General features: G+C 52.9%; 1 protein-coding gene across 1 annotated transcript in view; it reads right to left on the bottom strand.

Annotated features, from left to right (window-relative positions):
• Positions 1–542: 542 nt before the first annotated feature.
• Cars2 (cysteinyl-tRNA synthetase 2, mitochondrial) overlaps positions 543–13,177 on the bottom strand; it is a 28,149-nt gene continuing 15,514 nt past the window's right edge. The window contains exons 8-15 of the mRNA XM_052751639.1: positions 12,630–12,763; positions 9,419–9,486; positions 5,406–5,472; positions 4,883–5,021; positions 4,238–4,361; positions 2,877–2,975; positions 994–1,200; positions 543–721 (exon numbers count right to left, since the gene is read on the bottom strand). Of these exons, the coding sequence (XP_052607599.1) occupies positions 650–721; positions 994–1,200; positions 2,877–2,975; positions 4,238–4,361; positions 4,883–5,021; positions 5,406–5,472; positions 9,419–9,486; positions 12,630–12,763 (910 nt within the window). The 3' untranslated portion in view covers positions 543–649. The remainder of the gene's footprint in view (positions 722–993; positions 1,201–2,876; positions 2,976–4,237; positions 4,362–4,882; positions 5,022–5,405; positions 5,473–9,418; positions 9,487–12,629; positions 12,764–13,177) is intronic.

Here is a 13,177-nt window from a genome sequence, read left to right on the forward strand (position 1 = left end):
GTCTGTGCTCTCTGCTTCTTGCGCCCTTGCGATAGATACTAGACATGCCCTCACAGGGCTCCAGTTCGCGGGTGGCTGGTGGGTGCAGGGTTTGGTTTTCAATTGAGGTTCACAGGGTCCAGTGGGCATTCTTCAGCCCTATAGTTTTCTGCTCAGTGAGTGGGTGTTAACTTCAAGTAGTTCAGAACCACCAGGAGATCCCATGCACCTGGAGATCCTTAGAGGCCCGTGGGAAGGGCAGGAGACTTGGGGGCCCTTGGCTTAACTGTCACCCGTGGCTATTACCTGCCGTTCACTGTGGCTTCCTCTCCGCCTGCTGAGCCTCCCTCCCGAGTGGCCTGGCAACTGCATGCTAATTAATGGGCCCAGCTCTTTGGTCCCCTCGTGTTGTCCAGTCCTGGGTCACAGGGGCCAGCCAACCATGTTCAAGAATGTCTCCTGAACAGCTGATGTGAACTTACCGAAGGGAATTTTGAGAATGTGGCCATCATGGTACTGCCCAGTTAACTTTCCAGGCAGTTCTGAACACACACAGGCCCATGTTACTGTTGGCTAAATAGCCACAATTGGCAACTTTAATATAAAGTTTTCATCACAGAAGAGCAGACGCCATGACGTGGTGGCATGTGGGACCGCAGCAGCCTCATCCTCAACTTGCAGGCTTCTGGTGTTTTGTCCTTGGATCCAGCAGTTCCCATGTGGAGGTTGCACTGCCTCTGTCCTGAAGGAGAAGACTCTGAGTAGGCATCACATCCTCTTACTCAAGGGGACAGGTCAGAAAGCCAGGTCAGAGAGCAGCGGGGTGTCAGGAGACGGCTAACACCGCACTCTGGCACCCTGACAGGACCGGCTCCTTGCCCACATGGGTGGAGCTCTTCCCGCTTACACACCCTCCCCATCTGCCATCTTTTCAGAAACTGGAGGACTGGCCGCTGGCTGCCCCTTTTCTGTCTCTTGTAACACTGGTGGCCCTGCATCTGCAGTATTGCTGACCTTGACATTGATGCCGTGGGTGGCGAGGTCCTGGCGCAACGCATCACACGCCTCTAGCAAGGGCTGCCTCTCCTGGAGCTGCCGTCTCCGGGCCTCCCCAGTAGCCCCAGGTGCGGCCAGTGCATACTGTCGGACCTTCAGCCTGAAGCGCACGAGTTCATCGACCACACAGTGCAGGGTTGCTGCGCTGCTGTCTCCTGAAACACACTGAGCCTCATTTAAATGAGACACTGTCAGAGGAGTCAGCCCAGCAAGGCAGGGTGTCCCCACCCCCCACGGCCTGCTTGGTCCATGTCTATCAGTTTCCTGATGCTGTTCTTTCTGGGGAAACTTGGAGGGTGTCAGGCTAGCTAGCACCAGGATTGCTGAAGCTAAGATGGTAACACCTACTCTGGTCCCATGCAGGCCTCAGCAACAACTGTAGGGTGTGACAAGTATCAGCAGAATCCCGTCCTCTCAGGAGAGTCTAGCAGCCTAAGCCTTTTAAGCATGAGTGAAGACACACCTTTTGCCATAGCCAAGCATGTAAGCCAATGTAGATGCCAAACAGCCCACCCTGTGTGCATGTGTGCACACACTGAGCTCCCATGGAGTGATCTGTCCAGCTGTACGAACACTGCCTAAGGGGCCCAAAGGCTGGTCCCCGTTAAAGCAAAAAGCAGCTTTGTCTGGAAGCCAGCAAGAGACCCTTGGCAGGACTGCCACTACTCGAGAGTGACACTAAGCAGCCTTGACAGAGGTGTGGCCTGGCTACAGCCCAGGCGTTCCATGCTGACACAAGAAAAGTGCATGTAGAATGCATTGGGAGGATGGCTCTGAGCCCCTGCCTCGTCCCTCCAGAACAGCCCTAAAGCTGGCAGGTGCAGCAGAGTGACGTGAGGGAGGAGGAAAGGGACCCTAAAAGGGACTTGAGAACCCACAGTGATGTCCATGCATGGGCCAGAGACCGCCAGCAGAAAGACCCTTGTGTGCAGAGGAGGGGCCACCCAGAGAGAAGAGCTGACCTGTGCAGCTCCTGGAGGCTTCTCCCTGGTGCTCACAGGAGAGAAGAGAGAGTGGATAGTGACCCTGGGCTTCAGGGTCCACAGACAGCTGTCAGAGCCACCTTAGGTACAATCACGTGTACTTGGACACACGCGCACACACACACTCCCCTCACCTCCATGCACGGAGACACCTGCATGGAAACTGTACAGTGACATCCAGAGGACGATGGGACACATCAAGGGAACGTGGCCAGCACCACAAGCCATGTACTTCACGGGAACTGAGTAGATACGAGACTTGTGCATTCCTTGTAGCCCAGGCAGGCTGGCTTCACAGGACCAAGACATCTCACTTAGAAGGGAGGAGAGGGTTGCGGAAGGACCTGGTGGCCTTGCCCTGTCCATTTGGTACAGCTGAACATCACAGGAAGGGACAACCAGGATCTGGCCCCAGCATTCATATAGAGCCAACACGACACAGACAGGCGGGACCTCACACATAGCTGGCTTACATCAAGGTCTTGGAAGGCAGAATCATCCCTGTTCTGTGAAGGAACCCACTGGACAGGTGGGGAAGCCAGAGGGCCTCCTGCAGCCAGAGAGATGCCAGCTGTAGGAAACGGGACCCACTCATGCCCACTGCCATCTCTTATGGCTCAGGAAATGCCCTCACATGCACCTTTCTGTGCTTGGGTACCAAAACAACTGGTAGACGGGGGCTGACTGCCGCTCTGCTGCAAGCTGGTCAAGGGTAGAGGGTCAGCTACAGGAACTGTGCATCTCCGGTATGTGAGCCGGGGACCAGCCGTCCTTCAGTGGACACTTTCCAAAGGAGAGTGGCCAGTGTGCAATATGTAGGCAGTCTGAGAACAAAGCATTTGAAAGAGATGGATATACCTGTCGATTTGCCAGAGAAATCCCAACGGTCTCGAAAAACTGCTCAACGTAGGAGATGATGGCGCCAAACACAGTGGGACTCCTTGGGCCAGCAGCTTCCTGCAGGAGGGTGGGTGTGAGGTCAGAGCATCTGCTTTGGCTTCCGTGGGCTCCCGCACAGCCAGGCTCACTGGCAAACCCTACCGTCCAGGCACGCTGATAACGTGTGCCTCTGCCTGCCTTTCGCACCATGGCAGGACCTTACACATCGAGATCCTGTGGGTTAAGCACGGTTGTGGGTACGGTGCATGGGGCATGGTAGAGGGAAGGTCATGGGAACTGTGGGTCTCAGATTGGGAGTAGAAAACAAGGGAATCCTGGGAAGTCTGGTGTTTGTCCACTGACTCAGAGACCCCTATGAGCCAAGCCTCATGCCTGGAATGGCAGGTGCCAACCTGTTCCCTAGTCAGCTTGTGTCCTCCTTCCCCCTAGAGGTACCCAGGTGGTGTGGGAGTCACAGGAAGTGAAACTTGGAAGTGAAGAGAAGGCTGAGGGCAGGCTTCAGGAACTCTGGGAGCACCCACAGCCAGCTTCCCTGAGTATGGTTGGTTTGACCCACTGGTTGCCTTCGGTGTGTGTAATGTCAGCCTGAACAAGCTGGGACGGAATGCTCAGCCCCCTGGTGACCATGCAGGGGATTAAGAAGAAAGGTACCATGGTCTGTCTGGTGCCTTTATGGACATGGAGCCCCTAGACGCTTGTCAAGACACACTGCCCACCTGTGGTGCTGACAGAGTCACTCACCCAAAAGTACATGGCCACCTGGAGCCACCCCCTCAGTGCTGGATCCCCTGGACCTGCTTCAGCAGGTGGCCTGAGACCCAGTTGGGTGTCCAGGTCCCAGCAGACAACTTCACATTGTTTTGGGTTTTGTTTGTTTTTTGGAGAGGGGAGGCGATGGGTCCTGGAGATTGAACTCAGGGCCTTGCATGTGTTAAGCAAACACTTCACTGTGGAGCTACACATCCAATCCAACTTCCTGTTTCAACACACACAGTTCCCTCCAGGTGCCTCCAAGCCACCAGAAAGGCTCCTCAACACTCATAGTGGCAGTCACGTGACACAACCATCTGCTTGTCAGGAGCACAAAGCTCACACACACACACACACACACACACGCTCACATACACACACACAGAGCTCACACACACACCCGCTGCCCATGTTCATGTGTTTACTATGAAGGAAGAGACCCTCACAGAAGGGAAGGCTCACTGGGAGCTGCCCCAGTGCTTCAGGAGACGAGTCTAGCTGGTTGGTAGTCAGTGCCCATCCTTCCCTAGGACTAGCCCCCGCCCTGACATCCACAGCATTCAAGTTACCTTTGAGACTGCCCTAAGCTGTCTGTTCGCATGGTGCACAAGGTCCAGGATGGTATTCACCGCCCTTGGTGTGTCAAAGTCATTGGCGAGCGCAGCCTTCACAGCCTTCTTGGTGCTGGTCAGCCTGGAGTGAGATACGGGAGTCGGCTAGGATGATGGGGCGGGTAAGGGGCTCTCCAGCAGCCCTTGGGGACCCTAGGCTGCCCTCCACCAACTCTGAATACACAAACATCTTTCTCCAAGAAGTAGAAATGTTTTAACTCGGGGACCCTTCCTAGGTCCTGTTTACTGTCTTGTAACAAATTCTCTGAGTTACCACCTTAGCCAAATAAAAACTTGAGTGAAGGGAACCTGCCCATTTGTTGAGTGCATGGTATCCACTCGGGTGATTTTGTAATAAACGGTCAACTAGAGAGGTGACAGCCCCTCCCTACCAAATGTGGCAATTGTGAGCCACTTGGAACAAGATGGAAACATGCCCCGCTCAGATGAACACCAGCCTGTGCAGGGCTCAGAAGCAAAGGGAAGTGGAAATGACTAGATGCCAGCTCCCGAGGGAGTCTGCCTCATGCGGTTACTCCCAGGGGGGCCTCTTCATCCTAGCTACCTGTTCCCGGTGACGATGCACTGATATGACCCGCTTACCTCTCCCACAGCAGGTCTTCCCCAACGGGGCCACAGGTCAGCTGCCCTTTTACATAGGCTTGTGCGTCCTCTACAAAAGAGGTCAGCCCCAGCAGGAGGTGCTTGGCTTCCAACAGGGTACTGTCGCTGTATTCAATGGCTGCAAAGGAAGAGATGGTCACTGAGGAAATGCCTAGTGTGCCCTGAAGCACACACAGTACCTGAGAAACCAGCGCAAAACAGTGCTATGGTCCAAGGGCTACCTGCGCATATGAGCCCTGCCCCTAAACAGGTTCAGCGAAAGCCGTCCTGGAACTTTCTGGGCAACAGGGCTCATTTCAGTGACAGGTGCACAGATGGGCAGACAGGACAGTGGACTCTGGGAAGAGCAGCCTGGCCTGGGGCACTGAGCCCGTGTTTCCCAGTGAAGTTTCCTCCAGGCTCGCTTCTCAGTAAACCTGGGGCAAGCCAGCAAGCACACTGTCCGGATGGCCTTGACGCAGGCCGGCACTCTGCCTCCCCGGGCCCACGAGCGCCAGCTCACCTGACCTATAGCTGGTGCGCATGCAGAAAAGCCGGAAGACGTCAGGGGAGAAGGTCTGCAGGAAGTCCTAGAAACGGGAAGAGGCAGCTGTCACTCAGGACTGCAGCAGTGGCTGTGGTGAATGGAGGGAATGGAGGGCGTGCACCCAAGCCCTGCTGTGCCCGGCCCTCACCATCACTGATCCCCAGCGACTTCTCCACCACTGACCCCGTTCCCGCGGTCACTGTCAGACCTGTGGGAAAGGCTGAGAGGAATACCCGACACTGTGGACACGGCTCTGGGAAACAAGCTCTCCCATTACAGCCTCATACCTGCCATTGGCATGGGACGGGGAACGGGCTGCCAACCTAGTGACTGACGGGGACAGTGTGCACATGGGAAGAGGAAGGCCACACGTGCACCTGGACTCACTGGCGGGGAAGAAGTACAACCACGTGGTGATCTTTTGCTTATGATCTAACAAATAAGGCTTGCCTGGAGATCAGAGTGCGGAGCTCAGCCGCTAGTTAACCATCGAGGCCGGGTAGTGGTGACACACACCTTTAATCCCAGCACTCAGGAGATGGAGACAGGAAGTGATATGGCTGGGCGGAGAGAGGAATATAAGGCAGGAGGACACAGGAGCTCAGCTTCCGTTCAGGCTGAGGATTTCGTAGAGGTAAGAACTAGTGGCTGCTGCTCTGCTTCTCTGATCTTTCAGCTTTCAGCCTGATATCTGACTCAGGGTTTTATTAAGACCGATTAGGATTCGTACTACAAACAACAGTTCAGTTGAGATGAGAACAAGCTGACATCCAAGCTCAGGGTCAGACTGAGGTCAGGATCGAGGACCCTGCCCAGCCCATGTGATGGCCCTGTTCCCTGACCACTGAGGATGCTCTAATTTTGTGACACCTAGCAGGTACCTCCCTGCTGGTTACTTACGAAACTATTTACTTGACCTAAAAGCCTCCACTCTGAAGACCAGCTTTCATAGTACCAGAAGGTACTACGCAAGCTTCCAAAGGAGGGAAGCAACCAATGTTGCTAGCCAGCTGTGATACCCACGAACCACAGTAACCCTAAGGGGGCAATAGTGATACCTGTACCTTGCAGGTAACCAACAACTCTTCTTAATTGGACTTAGGCCCGCTTGGTACTGGAAACCTAGCCAACTAACTACCTAGGACTAGTGAAGTCATGGATTTTGGAGGGAAACCTATAACCACCTCAGAAGGAACTCAGTTTCAACTGATCCATCTACATCACAACTCCCGCACCCAGGGCTCAGGGACCATTGTGGGAGATGGGGCGGAGGAATTTAAGAGCCAGAGGGGCAGGGATTTTGCCGTAATTGAGTCTCTTGAAACAGAGAAGCTACAGCTATGAGGTCTCACCAACATGACTATCAACACATGATCTGAACAAGGACAGCAACAGACATGCCACCGTGGGAGCCAGGGGGCCTCAGCCACACACAAGGCACTGCAAGTACCCAAGGGCTGGGGTGTGTGTGTGTGTGTGTGTGTGTGTGTGTGTGTGTGTGTGTGTACACAGTGGCTGCGTACATGCTGCTGTGTGTGTATGTGTGTGTGTGTGTGTGTGTATACATGCTGCAGTATGTGTGTGTGTGTGTGTGTGTGTGTGTGTGTGTGTGTGTGTGTGTACATGGTGGCTGCGTACATGCTGCAGTGTGTGTGTGTGTGTGTGTGTGTGTGTGTGTGTGTGTGCGTGTGTACACGGTGCAGTGGGTGCACACAGGCTGCAGTGTGTGTGTGTGTGTGTGTGTGTGTGTGTGTGTGTGTGTGTGTGTGTGTGTACACGGTGCAGTGGGTGCACACAGGCTGCAGTGTGTGTGGAGGTCAGAGGGCAGCTGCTGGAGGCGGCTCTCCCCTTCCACTATGTGGGTCAGAATATGAAGTAAAAATGTGAGCTGCAGGTGTGGTTCAGCGGGAGAGCACCTACCCAGCAGGTGAGGTCCCAGTGCGGGCCACTAAAGAACTCTTAAATTTTACTCATTTGTTTTACTGTTAATTGTCACATTGTAACACTGATTTTCTACTTATTTTGTGTAATTTAATTTAAAGCAAAAAGTTCATATACTGTTACAGGGAAAAAAGCTTGTAGTATAGGGGGAAAGGTAAAAACTCAAGTATGTCCCAATAAAATAACATGACCCGTTTCTTGTGTAGACTGTCTTCCCCTCAGTTGTGACCCCTGAGGAAGTCAGAAAGTGCTGGTCAGCATGACATGTGCCCAGACCCCTGGCTGCAGGCAGTGAGACCCCCCCAGAAGGCAGATAGAAGCCACAAGATTATGTGAGGCCGCTCGGAGGCAAAGTGGGCCATGTCCACGGGGTGTGGGAGCCACGGGGCCCGTCCTGGCTGAGTCTGGGGTGACTTAACTCCCTAAAGAATAGGACTGAATTCACAATGCACCAAGCACACTCTCCAAAATACACTGGAAAAGCTAGAAAGTGTATTTTGGCCACAAGGGCAGCAATCAGAATACAGACGAGAGGCCTGCGGGACTGCTGGTGACCCTGGCCGTCTGGACTGCAGGAAAGCTCCTAGCTGTTAGTAGTTGCACTGAGACTAGAGAAAGGAATGTCACAAACACGGGCTTTCTGACGACTCAACAGTGTGTGTGTAAAGGGTGGGTGCACTACACACAGAAGGGTACCAGAGCAGGCCTCCCCAGGATCCACGCACTGGCACGAGGGCCACTCCGAGCTGCTGAGAACCAGCAGGAACAGGAAAACACTGAAAGTGGCACCGGGTTTTCCTTTCAAAGGACATTTCCATTAGCCCAGGCCCCGCCCTGTACAGCAAGGGGGGGGGGGCGACCCTCCCAGTGCAGAAGAGCCCTGCACTCAGCAAGACGCCCCACCCTGCCACCCCCACTCAAGCCCTTTCCCCGTGGCTATGAGCCACGGTGGGCTGCACTCAAGCAGGCATGTGGCACGTGTTCTCTGTGTTTGTCTCTTGTTATTCTGTCTTTTGGCCATTATAATTTTCAGGGCCCAGCGGAAGCACCTCAAAGGTGCAAAGAAGCAGTCTTCCGTGCACAGCAAACAACAAAACAAAACAACTCTGCGCACAAGCTGCTTTCTGATCGCTTAGCCCGGAACGCTGATCTGATTGAGAACTTCCCAGGAAGGCGCATATCACTCTGTGAAGGGCACATCCCTTGGGGCTTATTCTGGGTCTGGGAGGCATTGAGGAGTGCTGCCCTGGTCCACTTATTCAAGTTAAACTTGGCACAAGTTTGACCAAGGAGGATGGCATTCAAGCCATTTAGGAAGTGTTCTTCAGCCACTCACAAATGTGAATCTTGAGAGGAAATTTACAAGAGGGAAGAGATGCAGGGGCCAGGTGGCAGTGGCGCATGCCTTTAATCCCAGCACTGGGGAGGCAGAGCCAGGCGGATCTCTGTGAGTTCGAGGCCAGACTGGTCTATAGAGTGAGATCCAGGACAGGCACCAAAACTACACAGAGAAACCCTGTCTCAAAAAAAAAAAAGATGCAGGGGCTGAGAGATGTTAAGAGCACTGGCTGCTCTTGCAGAGGACCCAGGTTGGATTCTCAGCACCCACATGGAGAGGCTCACAACCCACAACCGTCTGTAACTCCAGTTCCAGGCCTCTTCTGGCCTCCATAGGCACCAAGCACGCACACACAGACACACATACAGGCAAGACATTCACACAAAATAAAAATAAATAAATCTTCTACAAATTTACAAAGAAAAAAAGAAAAGAGAGACAGAGACAGAGAGAGAGGGGGGAGACGCGGTTCTAGGAAAGCGAGGGGAAAGGCAGGTCCCTGGAGGAGGCCGCGGAGGGAAGAACAGCAGCCTGAAGAGGTGCCCTGGACCTTGAGACAAGGAAGAGTGGTTCCCTGGAGGGGGCCACGCAGAGCTGGGACAGACTGAGTCTGATGCTGTGATTTTCGTCCCACACAGGCCCCTAAGCCACTTCAGCATCATCAGCCACTCCACTTGCAGAGAGCGGAATGCACACTGCTTAACATTACCTTAATGGTGATGTAGTTTTTTAGGGATTTGGACATTTTTTCTTCTTTGCCTTTCACATGCAAATGCCCTGAAACAAAAAGAAAAGCATCCCTCTGAGCTGGGTGAGGAGACCCCTTACCCCGTACATTTATAGCCCTGAGCCCCACCATGGCTGGGGCTGGTCACCCCGAGTTGGGCAGAACCCTGCACAATTATGACACCAGAGCGGAGCTCAGCCTCTCTATCCACGGCCCTGAGCCAGGACAGAGCTGGGCCCATGGAGCCATGAGGCTTATGTCCCCCCAAGATGTAGGGCAGTAGCCCACATCGACAGGAACCTCACCTGCCATGTGTGCCATGTGCAGCCCTCCAGGACCAGACTGCACCACGGGGTACAATAACAGGCCCACTCAGCCCCCAGCCAACAGACAGGGTGACGGACGGCACAGCTTCCTCACCCATGTCTTCTTGTCCTATTCAGAAACACTGATGTACCTGGCCGGTCACCTGTCACTGGTCACCCAGGTTTGGGGTGTGGCTGTCAGTTTTTCTGCTACAGCTGTCTTCCCATGGGTACAAGAAACATCGTGGAAAACCAAGCCCACTCAGTGACCTTCTAACCTGAGGTGTGTCTCAACGAGGCTCATCTCCGGAGGAGGGTCTTGCTGTCCCAGACAGACTTTCCCTCTTTTCCAAACGCACCTTCACACAGAGGGTGCTGCAAGATTGATTTTCCTGGGAACTTATTAAAAATGTGTCCTCTCCAATGACACAAAACTGTGAGCCTCTAATTCTACATACTTCATACGCGGTATTGACAGTATCAGGAAAATGAAATGCACTGCACGTCAAGAACACAGGATGACTGGCATATTCCGGGCCAGCAGTCTCTCTGTGGACTTCTTGGGATGCAGACAGCATCACCAGAGCAAACCTGCATTTTATGTCACCCTACGGGGCACCATGGCTTCCAAACTCTAGGACTTAATGGAACTGCATTTACATTTGCACATGTCCCATGTTGTAGATGCTTGTGTCTGGTTCCTCAGAACCCCACCGCCGCCGCTGCCAGACCTTCATCCTGTCTGCCTCACCTACCTGAAGTGGCATTTGAAAGGGCAGTGCTGACCTTGTGACCTTCAGCACATGCGACAGGTGCATTCACCTGCTTATCACTTATCACGGTGACACCAAACTCCGATGCCAGCTCATTCCCACCTCAGACCTGCCTCTGGGAACCATGGCCACTGCCAGCCCACTGGGGTCTTTGGGTTTTGTTGTTATTGGTGGAGGGTACTGGTTTTTGAGACAAGTCTCTCTGGGTAGTCCTGGCTGCTCTGGAACTCACTATACAGACTAGGTTGGTCTCAAACTCACAGAGATCTGCCTGCCTCTGCCCCTCTTCAGTGCTAGACCTGAAAACTTCCCTCCAGCAGGTGCTATGGTGACCTGAGGAAGAAGGGTCATTAACGGTATCCCCCAGCAGGGAACTCTACAAGCTACAATGCCAACCTGCCAGGCAAGGTGTGCCCACCGGTCTTAACGGTAGCATAAAGGTTACGGTAACCTGTAGCAATACTGGACCTCACAGCCAAGTTAACAATACACCTTGAGGTCATGTAAGACAGCCTGAAATCCCACTGTGTACTCAGCCTGCTTGTTTAACTTGCTTTTTAAGAGAACAACGTAAAAACCAACCTAACTCACTTTCTGTTTCTCATGTATTCAGGTTTTACAACCTAAGCTAATGCATAGATTTAATCATAAGTTATGGATGCTTCCAGGCCCCTAACCCAGACAGCACTGTGTGTGTGTGTGTGTGTGTGTGTGTGTGTGTGTGTGTGTGTGTTATAGTAATCACTTGCTAAAAAGAATAAGCAGGCCAAAAAGGACATTGGTCAACAAACAACCACCACATATGTTAGAAGCAGCACACAGTATCTCTATGATGGTATGTTTGGAGAACTGAGTGCTTCAGAGTTGGCTGGGGTTAGCTGGAGGCGATAACTTACCCCCTCAGAAAACTCTGTATCCCTCACTCCTTCCCCATGTGGTCCAATGAATTCAGAGCAAAGCCCTTCGTTAGACACACAAGACACAGGTTCACAGTCAGACAGACATCAGGTAGGCACAGACAGACACACAACAGACGCCAGACAAGCCAGAAACCACAAACTAGGGACAGACAGACAGGTGGAGAGAAGTGGAGAATTCAAACTTAGGCTTTCTCTCAGTCAAATTAATTCCAGAGGAAGTGCTGAATTTTTTCCTTTTCAGTGTAACATTGATGCATTTTGGTGCCTCTGAGGTTCTCTTTAACACATTTAACCGATGTAGGAACAGAGGACGTTCAGATCGGATCCGAGGCCTGCTCCACAGGAGGGAATTAGTGCCTGGTGCTGTAAACCTGGTCAAAGGCCCCTGCCTGGCTCAGGGGTCACAGGCCTTAGCCGGGAGCCTGCTACTGTCCCTTTGCTGAAAAACACGGCGGCAAACTGCCTTCTAAATATTTGTGTTTCGACACACAGTGCTGCTCTCAGCTTTGGCCAGAGAAGCTGCTTTCTGCAGTGGGCAGCAGTCAACGCGGCCAAAGTGCTAAGGATAAGTGGCTGTTGAATACCCAGCCCTAAATGGGAGATCTGGACCCTCACAGGCTCAAGGAACATCTCAAAAAAAAAAAAAGACTAGAAAGAATTTAAAAGGCAGAGCAGGGAGGAGGGCTGTGAAATGTCTTCTAGACAGAATGTGGCTGTTGTACTCAGGAGCTTGCTGTAGCCATGGTTACCAACACAGGCCTGACACAAGGTGAAGCCGACAAGATCAGTCAACACTAATTGGACTCAGAGGTTACCAAAAGAAGGAAGTGGTAGGCTGGAGTGTGGCTATGATCAGCATGGAAGAGATACATTGTATACATACAGAAATTGGCAAAGAATAAAGAAAAGACACTCTACAGAAACCCACACAGCCTGGTGGTGGTGGCGCAAGCCTTTAATCCCAGCACTCGGGAGGCAGAGGCAGGTGGATCTCTGTGAGTTCAAGGCCAGCCTGGGCTATAGAACGAGTTCCAGGAAAGGCGCAAAGCTACACAGAGAAACTCTGTCTCAAAACAACAACAATAAAGAAACCCACACAATGACTTCGGGTAAGCCTCCCTGCCAGCAGATCTGGGTATTTCCAATAGGCAGAGCTGCCAGAACCGGAGAGAAGTTTGCCTCAAGCCAGGCTTACCAGAATGTAGGAAGTAATTTCCCCACTGCGGACACTGGTGGAAAACTTCGCTCTGGGCTATTTCGTTTTCATGATGTGGGAAAGCTAAGTCTATGCCGCCTGTGTGGATGTCCAGTTGGCTTCCAAACACCTCGCTGCGGGGCAGAGTGCAAGCGTGTGTGAGCGGCCTCAGCATCAGGGTCCACACCTCACCCTCACACCCAGAAGCATTCCTCACACCGTAAACACGTGGTTCTGCTCAGCTGCCCGTGGTTCGACCAGGCTGACAGGGAGGGAGGGGACAACTGTTGCAGTTGTCATCAGAGCTCTAGGGAAACACAGGGTTGCCTGAGGACAGAGGGAGTTCAGCTCTGCCAGCCGGCGGAGGGGCTATTCCTGAGACAGAGAGGCGTTCTGCACTCCAGAGAGATGGGCTGGCCAGGGCACATACATGTCCTCAAAATGGCTTTTCAGAGGTGCCATGCCTAGTTAAGGTCCTCTCTGACCTGGCTCCTGCACTTCCATGCTCTGAGGCCTGAGCTATCCATTAGGGACCATGAGGCGCCCCT

This window comes from Peromyscus californicus, unplaced genomic scaffold (genome assembly GCF_007827085.1).
Source record: "Peromyscus californicus insignis strain IS unplaced genomic scaffold, ASM782708v3 Scaffold_23__1_contigs__length_62951481, whole genome shotgun sequence".
NCBI classification, from domain to species: Eukaryota; Metazoa; Chordata; class Mammalia; order Rodentia; family Cricetidae; genus Peromyscus; species Peromyscus californicus.